The sequence below is a fragment of the Epinephelus fuscoguttatus genome, linkage group LG5, assembly GCF_011397635.1.
Source record: "Epinephelus fuscoguttatus linkage group LG5, E.fuscoguttatus.final_Chr_v1".
NCBI lineage: Eukaryota > Metazoa > Chordata > Actinopteri > Perciformes > Serranidae > Epinephelus > Epinephelus fuscoguttatus.
The window spans coordinates 22,405,172-22,426,786 of record NC_064756.1 but is presented as its reverse complement, the minus strand read 5'-3'; the positions used below and the strand labels follow the sequence as shown (position 1 = coordinate 22,426,786).

Here is a 21,615-nt window from a genome sequence, read left to right as displayed (position 1 = left end):
ACAGAAAACTATTACATGTTTAAAAAGTCAACTCTGGATTCATTGTCAGTATTATGTAACTTGGATAACTCAGACCTAACAGTAAACAGTTACAGAGGAGTTTGGATTATTCAGAATAACGAGCCTGATGACACATATCTGTAACCTGGACAGATATAATCAAACCTATCAATACCACAAGAGGTGAGATAGAGTTTCTTTAATGTTTGTGGTGAAATGACTCATTGAAGCCTCACTCACTCTTTTTCTTGCAGCAGTTTTTGCAGTTTTTGCACTTGTACTTGCAGCAGAACTGCACAATGGCAATGGTGAAGAGGATCGCCAGGATCCCAAAGCCTACGGCGACCCCAACTGCTGCTGAGTTTACCCTGCTCCCTGCAAATACAAATACAGAGAGATGATTACATTCTCACCATAGATCAACACAGATTAACATAAAAGCATTGAAGAACAATGAATTAAAAAAAAAACTAAAGGACAACAGATCTTTTGTCATTTCACAGGGTATTGTATTCATGACAAATGATAACCAGCTGAAGAGCAGTCTGTCTGGCTGCCTGAGGTTAATTGGATCAATACGAATCTGTTCAGTTTATGAATGAATATTCACTCTGATGAAATGAGATTGGGAAATCAATATCTGGAAAAGATGCCGGCGCTGCCTTCATCAGCAGCATTTATGGAGAAGCTGAAATGACGAGTGAGGAGGGAGTTTAAGAGACAGAAATACAGGTGGCACTTGACGTTAACAGCTGAGATTTGGAAAACATTGTCATTTCATTTTCCCTCTCAACTGCATCACAAGAGCAGATGGAGAAATCTTAACTGCTTAACTTCCTAAATTTCATTCACTCTTTCACCTTGGCTCGTTTCAAGCAACAGTTACACTGCATATGAACACACAGTTATGATGACAGTGACTGACTGTGTAGGTTTTCATGACGCTTTTGATATTGTAACACAGTGAGAAGAGTTTAGTAACACAAAACAAGCAGTAACTCAATGACCATGTGAAACATTAAAGGACAGTAAATCCAAAGAAGAAAAGGACATTTTGTTGGAGTTTGGCAACAGTGATTATTTAAAAGTTAAATACTATTAGATAATAGTAGAAAGATTAATGTGAGTCAGTGCGCAGATGTTTTTGGTAAGTTGTTTGTGTGCATCACAGTTGCGGTAAACATAATTGAAATGAAGCATCTCAACAGAAAAACTCACCACTGTTCCCCATGGCCGACTGGACAGGATGTCTGAAGATATTTCTTGTCTGTCTTCTCCTCTCCTCCCTGTCCGTTTAGCGTTGAGCCCTGTCACTCACTCTCTTTACATCAGTTTTTATTAAATGATTAGTTGTAGCTGTGAAGAACCAAAACAGAGTTCTGTCTTCTCTGCTGTCTTCTGCCTACGTCTGCCTGTCCATGTCCCCATACCAGTCATACTTTCAAACCGGTCCATCTTCTTTCTTTACCCTGCCTGTCAGCCAGCCTTCTTTCATTAGCTAATGCTTGGGCAAAGTGGATCTGACAGCCTGTCGTTCTCACATGGAGACTCATGCTTGGTAACATTTGCTTTCAAAGATCACTCTGGAGTACTTTGATACTGAGCAGCTAAACAACTTTTCACAAGACCGTCACCCTTATGTATGACTGTCTCAACAGGAAACACGACAGGAAACACGACCAGGAAATCTACAGCATGCTGATCTTGTCACACTTCAAGGCAGCTATTTTGAAACTACAGCTACAACAGTATCTTTCCTTTGTCCCTCAGGTTTCCATAGCTCCACCACCAGTCTCTCCTTTCCCCCTTTAACACAACAGCAACAGACAGCCAGGTGGCAACACCTGAATCAGGTGGTGCATGAGGACTCCTGTTGGACAGCTGAGTTAGTACACCTCTTTATTGTCATTGTTAATAATATAGTGCCAACAGTATAAAAAACTAACTTTAACCTGGGCTGGAAAGAAAACATCTGACGCACAAAGAACGACTGACTCACAAAATTCACTGAAAATGTAGCTCACTGTAGAAGGTTAACATCTTGTGCAATATGCAGATATTATCTTGCGGTGGCTATTTCAGGGTAAATGGGTTTTTGTGAGTGTCTCTCATTCAAAGAATTCTGCATCATTCAAAATATATAATATGTCAGGGAAAGTACTGAAGTCACTTACTGATTTCAGGGCTGAATTCCTTCACTCACTTTAATGCTTGGGTACAAAAACTTCATATTCATTTTCTCAGATTTTAGTAATTACTGGGTGAAAATAATGAGTAATATGTGTATTTAAACCAATGTTAGTTACACTAAATTAACTGAAATAAAAATATAAGACAGGCTTTAGAGAAAAATTAAAAATTAAAACTAATTAATTAAGGGGCGTCGGTAAAATAAAAATAAATAAATAAAATAAAAATAAAAACAAGACAACCCAAACCAAAAAAAGTCTTAAATTTTGACCCTGACAAATACCCCCAATTATTATATTAATGAAAAATAAAACTAAACTAAAACAAACAAATAAAAAATATAGATTTATAAAAACTAAACTGAAATGAACAAACACACTCCGAAACGTACTGAAACTAAACTGAATTGAAACAAAAATTAAAAATGAAATAAAAACAAGCACTAATGAAAAAATATAAAACTATAATAAGTGATTTAAACTAGCAGCTGCTCTCACACACATTTTAAGAGAAAAAAAAAATACGGCTTTACAAAAGCTCAGTCAGTCATGCAACGATTAATAATCACTAAAAACAGTACGTAAGTACAGAACTATATATCTTATCTTATATATCTTAGCAGGTATTACATCAGTTTGAAAAGCTATAGACTATAGAGGCACGTCACTCATCCGCAAGAACGTCACAGTTCTGAGTAGTGGAAAGTTTCTTGGTATTTAATTTGTGTGGGTGATTCAGAGGCTGACCTTAGTCGTGAGTAGGTGCCACATGATCATTAACATGAACCACAACATCCATTCAAAGTCACATAACTTATACTGATAACAATGACTAAGATCGTACTGATACAAATTGCTTGTAGGCCGAAATTGAGATTCTGTTGACACACACATCCCATTTAAGTCCCCCCCCCCCACCCCACCCTTCCTATATCTGCTATATCTGTCCATCTTTGTCTGTCTGTCTGAAGGGAAATTTCCTATGGCCCTAACAACGTGAAGACTAGTCGCAGGGGTGAGAGGGGGCTGGTGCTGGGCATGTCTGCTGCGTCAATGTTCCAAATAGTGGGTCAGCATATGAGGTTTCACAAATGTAGCCTACACATGTGTGACAGTGTATTTATGCAATGGGTGGTAACAGGAAGCAGAGAAAAGGATATTTTCAGAAAATATTTGGGGGATTTCTTGGTAAAATGGCAGCAGGAAACAATTTATCATCACACAGAGAAGTGTCACGGATCCTCTTTATACTGATCAGGGCAATAATAGATGATCAGACTGTGAAGGCTTCTATGTACTCAGATATCATGTGTCATTATGTCATAATGTTAAAACATTATTGCAGGTATGCAGCCTACTTCTGTTGTATAGCTAGTTACGTATTTCAATATTTCTCAGCAGATGACACAGGTACTTCCTTATACTGTAAATCCATTCATTTTGTATTGTCGGTCAGGTGAGGTGGGTGGCAGCTGATACAATGGCACTAATATGAAGTAGAGTAGAAAGTATCTTGTGATCCCGAAGGACAGTGACGCAGGAGATAACTCATGGGATTTGTGTTAATTCTTCCTGGAATATCCACACAATTAAACCTCATGATGCAATTTGAACGCCTAAGATAACAGATTTTGGCAATATGCAGTAAATGTTTACAGTTTTGGCCAGAAATTGTGCATTATCGTGTCCTACATCCAGGAAATGCCATTAATTATTTCTATATGCCATTTCACTTATTACTCAAATACTCCATATAACCTAAAAATATATTACATATCTGATTTGAATAACATAAGCTTGACAAAATGGCCTCCTGAGATTCTTTGTCTTTTGCATTTAAACCATTTATAACAGGACACATACACAGATGAAACTCAGGCAACATACATTCTTTGCAGTCCAGGGTACATAATTGTGAATGTGTTAATTATTAACCAGTTATTTTTAAAGCTGCACTTCCGCTAACATTTCTCAAGCTTAGTATCAAGTTACACAAGATGATCATCTGTGTGGACAAAGGCGGGTTTGGGTGCCTTGACTGATGGGGAGATGGTGGTGTACTGGCTTTGATGGTAAATTGAGGTGGTGTGCGTGTGTGTGTGTGTGTGTGTGTGTGTGTGTGTGTGTGTGCGCGCGCGCGCACATGAGAGAGAGAGAGAGGGAGAGGGAGAGAGAGAGATGAGTTGTTTGCCATGGTAGTGGAGGGCAGAGAGGTGGGATAAAGGAACTCAGAAGGGTGTTCCCTGTTGAAACCATAAAGGTCTGCTGAGAAACTCCTCAGAGAAAAATGCAGACACCAGGAATCTTCTTCTCCACAGGCATGATCCCTAACCTTCAGGTGCTTTTGTGACACGGAGTGACCGAGTGCAGCTACTTTACAGGTGAGGAAGAGTACAGCAGTGTGGGCAGTGTGATGTGTGTGTTATGATCTGTTTTCTTATCATTTCTGCTTTTTTTTAACCCAACCTAACCATCAAAGCACCTTGATAACCAACGTGCTTGTATCACATTCTCCATCGACAAAATCAGTATGCGGGTGAAATGAAGAATGGATAGCATGCTGTCTGAGCGGTAGACTATTTTTAAAAAGACAAAAATGGAACTTTGATTCATCTCTAAATCTGTGTCAGCATGTCTAATAAGGATGCAAAATGCTTTAAATGAAACATCCACATGTAAAATCAATGTTATGTTAAGTTTTATGCCAGAGAGGGGGTCTTATGGTTCCGAAATGTATTAAATAATATGATTTAAAGTCAAGAATGTCTGAGGTTTGATGGTGTCAGACTCTGTCTATATGTTAAATAATATTACAATACGTATGATTTAACAGACTAGTAAGAGAGCATATTTGTATTTAAACTGGACTAGAGTTGCTTTCTATGTTCAAAATTGGTCTTATAAACAAATAAAATGCATCAAGAGACACAGAATTTGAATCTGTTGCCGTGTCGTTTGTAAGTCAATGAGAAATAAAAGAGTTTCAACATTTTCTGAATATGTAATACAGAAAAGCAGTTTTAGCTCCAGTTCTCTTGTCTTACAAAAATCAAAGCAGTAGCCCTAAATATATCTGTTAATATGTAACCCATGTGGACTATAAGCTTCCAGGAAGTCAGTGGTCTACTTAATTGTCCTTGAGCCTCACATACACCCAGGTTGAAAGGAAAAGAACAGATTTTAGCAGCAACATCAGTGGATTCACTGACAAAGAAATGAAGAATAATTAATGAATGCGTTTCATCAGGCTGACCCGGACTGTGTGTTTTGGCTGTCGCACTGTGAGAGCTGATGGGATAATGAACAAAACGAAGCAGCTTGATTCAGTAGAACAATAAAAGAGTCAAACAAGGGCGTACAATAGATTTATTAGATCTCTGAATTGCTCTCATCTTCTCTTTTATAGCGTGTGCAAACATCTCGTCAGCCATTGTTCAACTACGTCGGACTTCATGGAAAACATGACTGCACAGTATTCATGTGATCTGCAGTGTGAACTCTGTAAATGTGGCATATTAGGGAATGGATAAGGGCTGATTTACTGTGCATGTTGATTTTTTTTTAAGTCTATCATGTTATAAACTGGTTTCTGGCTGACACTATATTGACTTTAACTAAGCTCAGTCTGGCAAACACACAAAAGGAGGGCATGCACCAGATCCAGTGCCAGGGTGGAGCCTCTACAGTAAGTGTCTTGGCAACTTTATGGCAACTGAATATCAACAAGTTTAACTGAGGTTATTGGCTGAAATAGACCTTTTGTGTGGAACGTTCAGAGGCCATTCGCTTCACACCAGTCGGACTTGAGCCATAAATCTGATGACAGTAGACTTGACTTGATTCAAAAAAGATTGCAACTCAACTTGGACTCTAACACCAGTGTTTTGTGACTTAACTTGGACTTGAGCCTTTTTTGAGCCTTGAAAATACTTGATACTGTCCCCTAAAGCCCAACGATTAATTTGAACGATTTGTGTTATTCAAAAAGTGTATCACAAATCAACTGATTTCATCTCCTGGACCAACTAACGTTGATACCATTCATTCCCAGCAAGTCGACACATAATTCTCCAGACCCAACTGACAGGATCCAATCAAGTTCCAGAAAAGAATCTTGAAGAATGAACATGACGTTACCGAGCAGCAGGTGAAAAACGTTTTCTACAGATAATTTTGTTTGCGTACTATGCGGTTAAAAAATTACTAAGACAGATAACTTCCAACACATTACAAATCTTAAAAAGCACTCATGATTTTTGTAAATCTAAAACATTATTACTCTGTTGTTAACATGGCTTTGCATTTGTTGAAGAGCACATAATGACTCGTTCAGGACTTGAAACTCAAATTTTAGGACTTGGGACTCGACTCAGGACAAGTCTAACTTAAACTAGGACTTGAGATTTGTGACCTGCAAAACAATGACTTGGTCCCACCTCTGCTTCAAACTGATCCCCTCAGAAAGCTCTGTCTACATACACATGTATCTAGTTACCTGTCTTTATTTATATATGTATCCATCTATCTTTTTCTGTATATCCTCCTGAGACCCTGTGTCCTCATATAAGGACATCACATTTTGGGTTTACTTGACCTTAAACTTAATTCTACTTGACTTAGACCTGTTGTTCATGGACACTTGTTTGTGCCATCTAGTTGTAGTCGGAGCACAATACTCTAATTCATCTGAAAACAAGATGGCAACCATTTCCAAGACAGTCTGCAGCTGATCCCAAAGTGGACAAGGTCCAAAACCTGATCACATTTAATGGTTGAAACTTGTTTATTTATGCTTTATAATGTTTGAAGTTTGATATGGCAACAAATTTGACCAATTTTAGCAACAGTAACAAGCTACAACAGCGTTAATTAGTAACTACTTGTTTGAAGACATTGAGACTTTATTGTTGTCTCGTTTGTGGACAGTGGGACTTCATTATTATTGACAATGTAAAGTTTTTTATACCTATCAGGTCCTGCTGATCCCAAGTAGCTAGGAGAAATTAAAAATGCCTAACAAACAAAGGTTCGGGTCTCAGGAGGATATGCTGCATACTCTTAGACAACTGCTGTGCCCATAGATCTAGTTTTATGAGTGAGGAAGGGTTGGGAGTCATCTCTAAGGTTCATTGCATTTAATAGTCCAGGTCAAGCGACACAATTGGCTGCTGTTTTTTAAACAATGGCTCTTTCTCTCTTGCCCTGGCCTTTTTTTCTCACACTCCCAATCAAGTTTTTTTCTCAGTTGTCCATGCTCAGTGTCCCATAACATTCACAGTGGCTTAATTTTTAGAAGCACTAACCTTGTGACCAGAGTGGTCATTGAATGCATCTTTAAAAGGTAATTCAACACTTCAGTCACAAACTGAAGGAATTTCCGGCTGTATTTTTTTGATGGGTTGACACTGTTCAGGCTTGTTGCACCTCTGGCCGTAAGCCAATCAGTGATGCCAAAGCAGAGTCACTAACGCAGCCAGTGACATCCATTACTTAGGTGTGTCTATAACCACAGCATTCTTGCACGTTTTACTGTAACCTAGAGAAACTTTTCTGACATGTGTATTCTGCTCACTATTAACCTTTAATGCTGCATAGATAAAGGCATATTTAAATATATTTTTAATATATTACAGTTTTAGCCATGCGTCCATCTGTTGGTCTGTTTGGTCTAGACTGAAATATCTCAACAACCATGAAATTAAGTGCATTCATTCATTCATTCATTCTTCAGTGATCCCCTTGCTCTCAGTTTAGTTGGTTCATAACCAGATACATGCAAAACTAGTAACATTACCATCATCCTCAGCTGTACTTTGTGTTTAGTGCCAATAAGCAAATGTTAGCATGCTAACACGCTACACTAAGATGGTGAACCTGGTAAGCATTATACCAGCTAAACATCAGCATGTTAGCATCGTCACTGCATGCAGACACATTCAGCTCCAAGCACCGCTGTGCATGTGTACGTAGTCATATCCACTTGCTTGGCTGTAGGCTCTTGTAGAGCATTGAGTGCACCATCATATTCCTGTTCTGTTGATGTTATGAGGCGTGGCATGAGTCACCATCTGATGTCAGGAACTCCTGACTGATACCAACTGACTTCTCATTAGTCTGTCAAAACAATACAGGTGACAAGAGATGCACACCTCAGCCTCGGGGCATGTTACTGCACACACAACATCACTGATAACTTCATGTTGTATGTGTGTAGGTGTGTGTGTATATATATGAGGCACTGTGCCACGTCTTTGTTTTTGCATGTATTTGTATCTTTGCAGATGCCTGTTTGTGTGGGTGTATGTTTGGGTAAAATTTGAGAGGCAAAGGGGCACTGGAGGGAGGGCTAAGGAGTGAAAAACACAAAAGGGGGCTTAAGAAGATATGGTGTACTGTATGTCCGGAGGGCTTAAAAAGTTTGGAGTGGAAGGGTGTGTGGGAGGAGAGACAGGGACAGAGGAGGGAGGGTTCAAGTTTCAGGTTACCTGGAATACTTTAGTTTTGTTTTGTTTTGTCAGCAGGGCTTGGTCATTCAAAAACAGCTCTCTCTGAATCCACGGAGCGTTGATACACACCAGCACTCTTTAGTACCGCCTTGGGGTCTCAAACAGGGGCAGGTCAGGCACCCTTCAAGCCGGATTCAGTTACACTGCTGTAGAAAGAAAAGGGGAGGGTTAGAGAGAGAATAGAGAGAGACTGTATCAAACCAGGTTTTGTAGTTTAAGCCAGTGGAGCAGGAGGGCGAGAGGAAGAGGACGAAGGACATTCAGGGGACAGTGAGTAACTGGGGAGTCCCACCTCCAGGGAGGGAGGGTAGTGTTATCTCTGTGCTCCGTATTGGAAGAGGTGCGTCTAGGCCTAACTAAGAAGGACATCTACATCATGTGGGTGAGTGTAACTCGCAGTGGAAACAGCATATTCGTTGTGAAGATGGCCAGTGAGGTCACTAGTTTGCATTGGAGGGGTTATTTGAATATCATCATCACTACATATCCTGGTGACAAGTTTGTTAACATACTGTGGTACAAGGACACATTGTCATACAAGAAGTACTCTGTGTTTGCTAATGGTGCTCAACCAGTTTCTGTAATGCACTGGCTCAAAACAGCAGAAATGTTGTGCATGTTGGAAACACGATCTGCAGCTACATGGGTAATGCTAATCACAGGTCACAGCTCCTGGTGCAGGTAGGGACATGTTGAGTTCATTTTGATCCATCTGATACTCATTGTATTTATCTGTGCAGTTTTGTGCTTGTTTTACTTAAAGGTCAAACTAGACGGCAACATTTTTTCAGCATGTATGTGTGCACCACACCTTATTATATGCTGATTATATGACCGTGTGTGTGTGGACCTGCTTATGTATCAGTGAATGCACCCTATTATCATGTGGACTTCTGCTCATATAAAGTTCAACATATCTTTATTGGCCCTCACAGGGAAGTTGGTTTGAAATGAGCGCTGATGGGCAGCAACAACAACAGGGCATAGTTTGCAGGGTAGTTCAGCTGGAGGTTCTACAGCATAGGGAAGGCAAGGCAACCTCAGTGGTATAGTACTTTTCATACACCAGGCCAATTCAAAGTGCTTTACAGAGAAAAAAATATACAAACATAACACAGGAAATAGATTTACAATAAAAGAGCAAAGAGAAAAGACATAAAGGGTGAAATGAATCACTAAATGATTTACACTTTCAAAAAAGTCATCAAAAAATAGTAAAAGAGCAGATAGGAGGTTCAAAGATTAGAAAGATTATTTAAAATGATTGAAAATTGAGGTTCAATTAAGTTTGAGTAGGCAATGTAAAAAAAAGTTTTTTATAGGCTACTTGACAAAAATACAAGTAAACAATGTAAGCAATCTGAGCAAATTAGCAATCTACAGACAGCAGTTAAATTCTATCTACCATTTAGCATGTCAATGGCGGTAGGGACAAAGGAAACATTGAATCACTTGGTCCTCATAACAGGCACAACGAAAACCTGAGGATAACAGTTCAAACTCTAACCGAAGTGGGTCACCTTGGCACTCCAGAAGGGACGTAGCCATCCTAAGCACCAGGTTGTACGTATAGGTTCAGACTTGAGGCCACCCTGAAATCTCACTAGCCACTTTGATAAGGTTACAGGGCCTGAAACAACACAAAACATTAGGACTGACTCAATAAAACTTGTGTAAAAGGGAGTCATTATCAGCAGAGACATTAAAGGAACACATTTTCCTCAAAAAGAAGAGGCATACATGTGCTTGTTAGCGCCCCTTGTTATTTAAACATGTGCAGCAGTCGAGATCTCGGCCTTTGATTAAAGCTCGTCCAACATGTCACGCATAGTTTCTCAGAAGCCCTTTTGTGAACGCTTCAGTTAAAAAGGAACATAATCCAACAGGGCTGAGAAGTAGCAGGGGGACACCTCGTTCGAACAAAAGGTTTACAATGTCAAGGCCTTATCTGTTAAGCGTGACCCAGTTATGCTTTTTCCGCCAGAGCAGTTCCCACTAATGTAACTGGTAACTGGCTGGAGTCCAACGTACGCGTCAGTCTGACTCAAAAAGAAACAAAATCAGATTTAATACATGAGCTGCTGCTGCTGCTGAAATAAGATGTGAGGCACGGTGATGCTGGGTGCTAGGTGAGTGTTTTGAAATATTGCTTTGGCTCGTGAAAAGGTTTACGTTAGTCATGGTATAAGTGACGACATTTTGTAATTCCCAGAAAACTCTGCGACGATATGGCATAGTGTGACAGACAAGGAACTTGTATTATCAGACATGTGTTTGTCCACTTTCGGCAACATGACTGTCTTAGTGATCTTTCATTTTACTGTAAGTGAGTACAACTCCTACGTGCTGCAGGGCTCCACGCACAAAAGTGAAATATTCCTTCTTTCAATGTAAAGAGAAATCTGAGTCATATTGGACAACACATCATGCAGAGTAAAGAACAAAGTGTCTCGGTCTCTGATGTACGCAGCTTTTATGCTTTAAGTTGGAGGTGACCCTTTAAAATGCTGTCTTATATAAGAGTCTCTCAGTAAGTTTCTCAGCTCAATGGTCTCGGCCAGCACAGCTGGTTTACAGCAGGATTAAGTGAACTCCCTTCCAAAAAAAACCTGCTCAACAACATTATTTGCCCCTCTCTCTCTTTTTTAGAGTCTATACACTTTGCTTGTTTGTTGCATTTGACTGACAATATCTGACACTGGATGTGAAACAGTCATGTGAAGTTTCAAAACCACTCTTGTATCATAGTTGATTTTAAGTAACTGAAGTAAAGAATGAGCTTGGTGGTAGAGAAATGAGTTATGTAAATGAGGGAGTGTACCCAAAATCTTTAAAGCAGAAGTGAGAAGTAGAGAACTGCATTTAACAGTGTTCCCTATTAGCTGTTTTGTTTAGCTACGTGTCCGGCATTTCCTCAGTTAGTCATCAAAAATTCAGCACTAGATACCAAACAAAGTATCAACTAACATAGTTTACAGTAAACATGTTTGTGGTTTAAACAATGAATGAAAAAGCTGTGAGGACAAGATAAATGAAGAACAGCAGGTAACCGTCAGTCAGTAACTATATACCATCTGCTGAATCCTCCAAAATAGACCAGTCAGCAGCCATACTGGTGTGATACTTGAGCTATGATACTACAGGATTCATCTCTGATGACTAACGTGCTACAGTATCTATCTGCCAGCTGCAGGAGATACAATGAGAGCAACACACAGATAGTGAAAGAGCCACAGAACAGGTGACCTCTCGTTGTGCACTAGGAAATGGGTTCAGATCGACTAATGTCAGTACTACAGTGTTTGAAAATGATAGTATGGTGAAACTGTGTTTTAAAGACCACAGTAGGTCTTTAAATGTGTCACATCCAGAAGGAGTTTGTCTTACTATTTCCACAATCCCTGATTTGTAAAAGATCTCTAATAGGGTTGAATTTACTGTGTCCAAATTCTGCTGAGAAAACAGCCCATTTAGCTCTCATTACGAACGACACAACTGGTGTATCCTTGTAACCTTCAATATCCCATAATCCACTGTGCCCAAATAAAGTTACATCCTTAACATCAGGTTACAGAGGTTAGGTTAGGCAAGTAAAGTTACTGTGATTAGGTTTAGGAAAAGAAACATGAGGTCAACACAGAGTTCACACGGTTCCAACCACTCTGCGCTGTGATCATGTGATCAATGCATTCACAAAACACAGGACTTTGCCCAGGAGACCAGTGGTTGAAACCATGTGAACACTGAGTAATTTTTAAGGTGTGTCTACCTAATGTTTCTTTTCCTAAACTCATTCACAGTAACATCACTTCCCAAATATGTTATACAGAAATTATCAGCTCATGATTACGTGGGATATCTACGAATTTTTGTAGGAAAACTTACAAACAGTACATGAGAAAAGCCTGTGTGCTGCAACACCAGTGAAATGACAATAATAACAATTTCCAAATGTTTACCCCTACTCTTTGCTGCTTCATTTACAAATATTTATTCTTGCATCCAGGTAGAACACCATCAATCCCACAAATAGGTAGCCTATGCGAATTTAAATCATTGCCACATGACCTGCAGACACACCTGGCTGCATGACCCCTCCTGTATAACTCTTTGAAAATAAAGAAGTGAGGGCGAAAAATGGTAAAATTAACGTTACATTACTTGTTACTTACTTGGCAGCCCGGTAGTGGAATGGTTAGCATTGTTGTCTCACAACAAGAAGGTTCTTGGTTCAAATCTGGGGTGAAGGGTGGGGGAGCCCTTCTGTGCAGAGCTTGAATGTTCTCCATGTGTCAACCTGGGTTTTCTCCAAGCGCTTCCTCCTACAATCCAAAGACATGCAGGTTAGGTTAACTGGTGACTCTAAATTGCCTGTAGGTGTGAGTGTGAATGTGAGGGTGAATGGCTTGTCTGTCTCTATGTGTCAGCCCTGTGATAGTCTGGCGACCTGTCCAGGGTGTACCCCGACCCTCGCCCAATGTCAGCTGGGATAGGCTACAGCCCCAGCTTTACTGTTTTGATTCACTCTCACCACCCTCATAGCATCATATTGGCTGACAACAGGCAACAGTTTTCAAAGACACAGCTCAAAAAATCCACTGTGCTCTCGTACCTGCTCAGCATGAAACAGCAGACAAACAGTAGTTAGCCACTAACTGGTGAACAGAGTGGAGCATTCAGCAGATAATGAGCCACATATTTTTGTCAGGAGCTGGTAGAGACGGAAAATAGAGTGCACATTCACCAGTTGGCCGAAAACAAACTTTAGCAGGAATGTTATGTCAAGGTCTTTTCACAACTTTGTTTTCAAGTGGTCAAATAAAAACAGTCATTGCCAGGTTTATCTGCTCAGCCCTCAAACATAACAACTCCAAAGAAAGCATGACCACGTTACATTGAAGACATTTACATGACGAAACAGAAAATGTGAGGTAACGTTAAAATTTGCTAAGCTTCAACAGCTAACGTTAGCCCAATGTAGCCCCCTTGACTAGACATAAAAGCACTACAAACATAATTTCCCAACCCATAGCACCGCTGATGAGAACAAACTGATTATCAAACTCCCTTAAGAGCAAACAAGCCGACCCCAAAATGATTTGAGTACAGAGCCCCACGAGAGCAGTTCCGATAGGTCCCTTGTGGGAACAAGTCTTGTGCACTTGTAATATCACCTTACAGGACTTAAGGGATTCAATTTTTCTTGTTAAATATTGGATAATTTTACCTCTTCGGGCCTCATTTTAACTTTTCAAGTGAAAATGATCTGAAAAGGGAAAATCCTTCAATTGCTCACAAGCATCAACATCCTCATTTGTAATCATTTGAAAGGGTTAAACACAAGAAGGGTGGGAACCACAGCTTTGGCGCATCCTGCCCCTCTATTTCCTATATGTTGTCATTCATTTTGTAATTTTCCCTTCACACAATGAGCTGTCCGCAATTATGCAACTGGGATACAGCTGATATCTGCCTTAAGGATACCTGAGCAGCATGGGCTTTACCCTGTCTTCTGTAGCTTAAGGGAGGCCATCCCTCTAACTGTACCACCCTGCAAAATTATATTGTGTTCTGTCTCCACAATATCAGTTGCATCTGAATGGAAGACACACTGGGTCCCAGTAGACCATGCCACACTACACCCCACATTAGTGTACATTCAGACTCTATCACTTTCATGGTGGGGTCTGTCTGATAAGAGATAATGGGAAGTGCCTGCAGCATATGGAGCTACTGACATGTACAGGAAGGCACACTGGTGTAACGTGACAACTCTTGTGGCACACCATGTTCCATGTGTGCACGACTGGTAATCCTTTTGTGGCTCCTCCCCTGAATATGCATTGTATTATGCACCTGTTTTACACATGGCTCACGTTTTCTATGTTTTGCATCATTTTTGGCCAGGTAAATGCAATTTATTCTCACACGTGTTTGATAATGATCACCTGGAAAAAGGCAGATGCAAGCTGATCATGAATGATTACATAATTACATGGGAACTTCCACACAAAATTACAAAATCACAAGGCTACACCCTCATCTGGACACATGTACTGTTCTTGTAAGCCACACAGTGTACACTGTTGTTTCGACACCTGTGCTCACCTTGTCTTGTCCTTCTTATTTTTCCCTCAGACGATCGCCCAGGTGCCTGAAGAAAGTACTAGACCATTGAATCCTGGGCAGGCAGGTAAGCTGTCACTTGGTTTTGGTTTCATATTAATATGTTTTATTTATAATTACTGTGATCAGTACTTGGAAACTGTTGAACTGTAGTGAGAACACCACATTCAGTACACACTTCTGTTTTCCCCATGACTAATATTCAGTACCGCTTTCCTCTCATGTCTGCTCTCTTGCCCACTTTTTTTACTATCATTGCCTCTCTTGCTTCTCTCCACTGCTACGTCTTTTTTCTTCACAGTGGTTCCAAGGCCAGGCCGCCACAGAAGGCCCATGACGGCCCCAAAGACTCAGAAAGAGAAGGCATCTAAGGGGAAGAAGATTGTGCTGACTGTCCTGACAATTGTGGTTTTACTGGGCATACTGGTCACTGCAGCATACTTCAGTGAGTCACAGTTCTTGGACATAGGCTAGTTTCTTTCTCCAAGGACACATGCAAACACCCTAGAATGGCATGCCAAACAGGCTCTCCTTTATATTTTCATCATCTGTCTCTGCTTGGATACCAGAGCAACATGTTTTGCAAAGGTGTAAAAATAATGACAGGAGGCAGCATCATTCACTGTGTTTCAAATCGCCCGAGCAGAATGCTATTCTAACCTGTATTCTGCCCTTTTCTTCCAATCTGCCTCTCCTTTTCCCTCCAGTTAAGCAGCTGATTGACAGCAAATATTTCTTCTGCAAGCGTTCGTTTAAGTTCATCCCACTAGACAATGCCTGTGACGGGAAAGATGACTGTGCTGAAGGAGAGGATGAAATTACTTGTGTGTCAAACTTTAAAGTCAACACTACCTTTCCAGGTAAAACAAATAAGTGGCTCTTTTTTTGCTTCATCATCACAGACAAAGCTTGAAAAATGACTCCTCTTGCCCTCCTTTCTGTGCCATTCTTCCTTGTAGTGCGTCTCATGACAGAGCAGCAGGTCCTGCAGGTATACAGCCGTGGCCCAGGTTGGCGGAGTGTGTGTAGTGACGACTGGACCGAGAAACACACACAGACAGCATGTAAACAACTGGGTTACACATAGTAAGCTAACACATAAATATATGAGATTACATTAATTTCATAGTTTGTGTAGTCAGTTTAATGGCTATGTTATTAGACCTGGAATCAAGACTTACATTGTCCCCTTTCTGTTTTAACAGTAAACCTAGTAGCACCAACGTCCGAGTGGACACTTTGATACCTTCCATGAAAACTGGGCCTTTCACAGCTGTCAGACCTGGGACAACCAACACACCCATACATCAGGCTACCATAGACCGGTGAGGAAGCTGACTGTAATCAAATAGGGAAATCGAATGCTTTTAACCCCACAGGTGATGACTGCATTATTTGTCATCACGACACAAATCTGAGCAGGAAACTCTTACTGTGTGCTGCTACATTTAAAGGTCCCATACTGTAATAAAAAAAAGTCAGATTCCCATGTTTTTTAGTATAAAGCAGGTATGGGTGCCATATACATACTGTGAAAATATCAAAATGCTCAATCCACAGAAAAATGCAAACAGTCCGTATTTAAAAACTGTGCTTTTAAACGAGCCATCAGGACTTCTGTGGAGTTGTGATGTCACAACTATACTATAGAGACCTAATCATGTTTGTTTAAAATAACTTCTGGGCAGAAAAGCCCCACATCACGTACATAAAATCAAACAGCGCTACACAAACTCTGCCACATATGGTTCGTTTTTAGCCACCAAAAAAAGCAATATCAGTTTAACTGTATGATGTATTTAGAATATTTTAATCACTTTACCAGACTCCATTGACAGTCATTTTAGGACATGGGAGTCGCTGGTCTACCCCTGCTTTGATCAGTTAGTGTGAGAAAATATAGTGCACACTTATTCTGATATTGATTTTTTTAGGTGGGACTTTTTTGGAGTGGCTTTAAGTATGTGTGCTGCTGTCCACATCAGTACATTGTTTAGCTTCCGTGCCAAGAGATTTGGTTTATCAAAGATGCTAGCAAAGCAACACAGTACATAGAATGAGTAGAGCAGAAACGCCCCCAGATAAACTATGTTTAGCCATATGTCTTTAAACGCTGCAGTTATGGCTAAAAATGACAACAGAACAAGCAACAAGTTTGCCAGTTTCACAAATCTTCACAATTTAAATCAATTGCCAGTTGTCTACCTTGAATTTACTGTTGTTGTCCTCATGATACCATGGTGATTTGGTCTGTAGACAGTTTCAAACTTGTAACATAATCATTATTAATGGGTTCATTTATATTTCCTGTTGGAATGTTTTGCAGTATATGTGAATCATGGAAATTATGAAGAAGTAATGGTCATGATTACAGTGACAATGTTTGAGGTGCCAGACTTTGGTGTCAGTTCTGTCTGAGTCAATGGGGCAGGCACTGCAAATCACACTTTAACCCATCGTATCTTAATTGGTTTACCTTTGAATGAAAAATCCTTCCACCAGATTAATCACGTCTCTGACCATCAGCTGCATCTCAGCCTCTGCTGGACAGAGCCATGATCTGTTTGGAGAACAATAACAAAGAAAAAGAATGCACATATTTAGAGGCTTCACATAATGTTTTTTTTTTTAATCTGGAGGAACGATATGATGGGTTGACACCAAAGTCTGGCTCCTTGAACGCTGTCATTGACGTATGACCTTTCCTTCTTTATAATTTCCCTGATGTGAATGACATGAGCTGACAGGAAGTAAACACAGACGTATGCTGTTGCCTAGACATGCAATTCCAGTGAAACAGCCTATAAAGATAGAAAGTGCCGTTACAGTGCCATCACAGTCATTCCCCTGGCTGCGATGACACTGTGGAGTCACCAAGAGAACAGATGAGGAAGACCCTGAAACACTGACCTATCAGAGCAGGCTTAAAGAGGCAGGCGCTAAAACAAAACATTTTAGATCGAGGGTGAATACAGGTATATTCGGGCAGACAGTATGAGAGAAATAATATGTTTTTTGAACATTAAAGCATGTAAAAATGTTTTAGTGGAAACCGAAAATACAAGTATGAACCTGAAAATGAGCATAATATCTGACCTTTAATATCAATACAAAGACACTGCTGTTGCCAGAGAGCTGATACACTTCTCTTTACCCCCTTTTCTTTCCTATCTGTTCCTGTTTTCTATGTTTGCTAGAAAAAACACTTTTATTCTCTCTTTCAGTTTTTAACTGTTGCTCAGCCCCTCATGTCTCTTGCACAGACGAGACGTTGCCTGTTCTCACAGTTTCTGTTCCTGAAAGTAAAAAAAATTCCAGTTTTTGTTCCCTCTCTGTCTGATCCCTACGAAAGCGGACAAAAAAAGACAGATAGTTAACTCAAACAAAGCAGAAGAGAAACAGAGACAAGGTCCAGTATTTGGATGAAGTTAGGTCAACATTGAATTGTCTTTTTTGTCTGTTTGACTAATTGTGTGGCCATTTGTGGTGCATGTGTAGCTAAATATTTAATGAATGCATTTCTTTTACCAACAGCGGTGCATGCAAATCCGGATCTGTGGTATCTTTGTCCTGTTCAGGTGAGTTTTTAGAAGAACCACCACTGTCACAAACTGTTAGCAATTTCTGTAACAACGCAGGATACGGCTCATGGGTGGGGGTGGAAGATGACATGGTTGTGGGACAGGTTTCACACCAACAGGCCTACACACGCCCACAGCCCAAGCAACAAACTTTCCTATTAGCAACATCATGAGTAGTGCATTGTTAACAACAAATTAAAAAAAGACTTGTGGATGAAGAGAAACTCGTCAAACCTGCCATTTACTGTTCAAATAGAAGGATCACGATGGATGAAATAACAAAGACACACAACAAAAAGTTAGGTTGAAATGAATTACAGGAAAGAAAGAGGTCCTAAAATAACTTTGAGTCACTTTGTTTACCAGACTGTGGACAGGTGGGCTCTCAGGACCGTATTGTTGGGGGTACGGAGGCTTTCATTGAGGACTGGCCGTGGCAGGTTAGCCTGCAGCAGGGAGGCCATCACACATGTGGAGGCTCGCTGGTGTCCCCGCGTTGGGTTGTCACTGCCGCCCACTGCTTCACTGGGTCAGTATAGTTTCTGTTTATACCATTTCCAATGAATTTCCCATGTGAAACATAAACTCACACTCTCTGTCTTCTTTTGGGCCTTGCAGCAGTAAAAAGGAGCTGGGTCGCTGGAGAGTGGTGTCAGGCCGGACATACATGGGCACACTGGGAGGCTCCTATGTGGACAGAATCATACTGAATGGAGACTATGATACAGCAGGAAACGACTATGACATTGCACTGATGAGACTCAGCAGCCCGATCACAGTGGGAGGTTAGAATTTCAACACATTCAAACATGAGCTGGTATATTTACATGTATATTGGTTACCTGGCATTGTTGAGTCTGTAGTTGAGACTCTAGCAGTTCTAATAAGGGCATGTCAGTAGGCTTTATGATATTGCCCTCTAGTGATGTATTGTCAAACAACACGCTCTTCACTATAGATCAAATTCAGCCAGTGTAATCAGCACTTTAATTTGCAAATGCTATGACAGAAGCAAACAATAAGAACCCTAAAGGCTCAAATTTTCACAATGAATCCACTGCCCCTGTCTTTCAGAGGGCCGTAAGCCAGTTTGTCTACCTCCTAAGGCTTTTGGCCTTCCTGCCAAAGCCTCCATGATGGTGACTGGCTGGGGATACCTGGAGGAAAACGGTGAGACACATACATTTTCTCTCAGTCACAGATAGCGTCTTTGATGTTAGGCCTATAACTGAAACGTCACATCCTTGTTTTGCCTATAGGTAAGGTTTCCCCTTCACTTCAGAAGGCCGCTATCCCTCTGATAGACCGGGCCAAGTGTTCCAGCCCCTCAGTGTATGGAAGCTCTGTAACCCCGAGGATGATCTGTGCTGGTTTCCTAGAGGGGGGAGTGGATGCCTGCCAGGTAATGAACCACTGAAGAATATTCCAAGCTATACAGGACTAGAGTTTGGTATTCGTTTATAGAGTGACCAGTGTTGGCATTCTCAATTCAAATGTTATTGAAATGGTGCTGTTATGACTCCCAGGGGGACAGTGGGGGTCCTTTGGTGTACTTCACCTCCACTACATGGCATTTGGTTGGAGTGGTGAGCTGGGGCGTTGGCTGTGCCAGAGAGGGAAGGCCAGGTGTCTACTGCAACGTTGAAGAGATGCTGAACTGGATTCATACAGTTGTTGAGGTACAGCATACGGAAAATGCTATGTTTCTGTATTAGTAGGGTCCACTTACTCTAACATACAGACAAAATACTCGCCCTGATCATTTTAACTTCATCCCTCCAGAAACATCCCTGAGGTCCTCCATGGTGACGAGCGACAGGAGAATCCAGTCCAGTCTATTCTGGACAGCCTGTGAAACTACAAGCAAGCGTTTGTTTCAACGTAGTGGTCAGAGGATGGAAGACAGAAGGAGATAAAGGGGAGGCTGAAGATCAATCTCAGCAGCAACACAAATGAACTGCTAAACACAGCCATATGCAAAAACACTGCACATTTACACACACACATTCATACAAACTTATTTCAGGTGTTTTTTTTTTTTTTGTGCCATTTCAACTTCTTATCTCAGGGGACAAGTACTGTATATTCATGTTGTTATGTATTGCTTGCCAGTCTGGGACATTTTAAGTCTTTAAATTATTGTAATTTAACAGACCAAATTCACTGATTCATGCATTTTCAAAACAACATTATCAATTTAAAACCACAGGTACTGATATGAGGACTTAGCAATAACTGTACAATCCGTTTTAACTGTGACAATTGTTCAGCCTTACCAGACTGGCAGAACTCAGACATAATGTACTTGATTACTATGTGCTATGATTTCAGGTGTGCAATGTGCTATGAGGATTCAAATATGGTAAACTGCTGTATAAAGAAAGGTGACAGACAGGGCAAACCTGGTCTATGCTAATGCCAGCGGAAGTCAGTCTGAAGCTTCAGGTTAATATCACCAGTATAGGTGATAGGATGCTACGTCCAAGAGTTTAATGCCTCTGTGGTGCTGATTCAGTTGATCTGATGTGTGTCACTATTAGATAATGCACCTTTGTACAGCACAGGTGTTGTGCTTGCTTCCTATCACAGATTAATTTACATGAGCACTTTAAGTGGAAGGTGAGAATTACTTGACTTTACTGTATATGCAGATGATGCAAGTTAATAGCCTATGCACTGAAGACTAAAACTCAAAACACACGCAGAGTGCCTCCACAATGAGTTTCAAAGTGTACTCAGATATACAGTGTGCCTTTAGAAAACTCACATCATGGCCAGAATATTAAGAGTTTTTGCCTTCACAGCTTAATTTTCTAAATTTAAACTTAAGCAACAGAAATTAGTGTGTATGTAAAATCTGCGCACTCAGGAAAAACCCTGTCATTATTGCTTAATTTTAAAATGATAATTCCAGATGTAGCAAAGTAAAAGAATACATCTAGCTGTATTTTGGTTTATTTATCAGTCTCTTGTCTATTGAGACTACTTAGATATGGCATTTCTGAATCTAAAAATAATAATTACCATACTGTATAATATTGTAAAATATTTGGACATTAATAGCAATCCTTTGCAGGTTTGGCGAGTGCCAGGTGGCTGATAACATCTGAGTGTACATGTGGTACATGTTGTGGATTTTTATATAGTTGTACATAAGTTGTAAATATAATAAAGACATTCCTCTGTAACTTTGTTTGTTACACAGCTGAGTTC

The 21,615-nt window shown here is 40.4% G+C and overlaps 1 protein-coding gene across 4 annotated transcripts; it reads left to right on the top strand.

The window, feature by feature from the left end:
- The first annotated feature begins 4,335 nt into the window (after window positions 1–4,335).
- On the top strand, window positions 4,336–21,590 carry tmprss4a (transmembrane serine protease 4a). Of its 4 annotated transcripts, none has more exons than XM_049575769.1 (13): window positions 4,336–4,570; window positions 14,834–14,888; window positions 15,123–15,266; window positions 15,529–15,681; window positions 15,781–15,907; window positions 16,027–16,146; window positions 18,356–18,399; window positions 18,769–18,931; window positions 19,021–19,187; window positions 19,477–19,572; window positions 19,662–19,804; window positions 19,929–20,081; window positions 20,185–21,590. In XM_049575769.1, the coding sequence occupies exons 3-13, from the start codon at window positions 15,155–15,157 to the stop codon at window positions 20,194–20,196; spliced, it is 1,290 nt and encodes a 429-aa protein (XP_049431726.1). In that variant the 5' UTR covers window positions 4,336–4,570; window positions 14,834–14,888; window positions 15,123–15,154; the 3' UTR covers window positions 20,197–21,590. The 4 variants fall into 4 exon arrangements, with proteins under 4 accessions (XP_049431726.1, XP_049431727.1, XP_049431725.1 ...); XM_049575770.1 differs by lacking the exon at window positions 4,336–4,570 and adding an exon at window positions 4,622–6,336; XM_049575768.1 differs by lacking the exon at window positions 4,336–4,570 and adding an exon at window positions 8,747–9,077.
- Window positions 21,591–21,615: the final 25 nt, after the last annotated feature.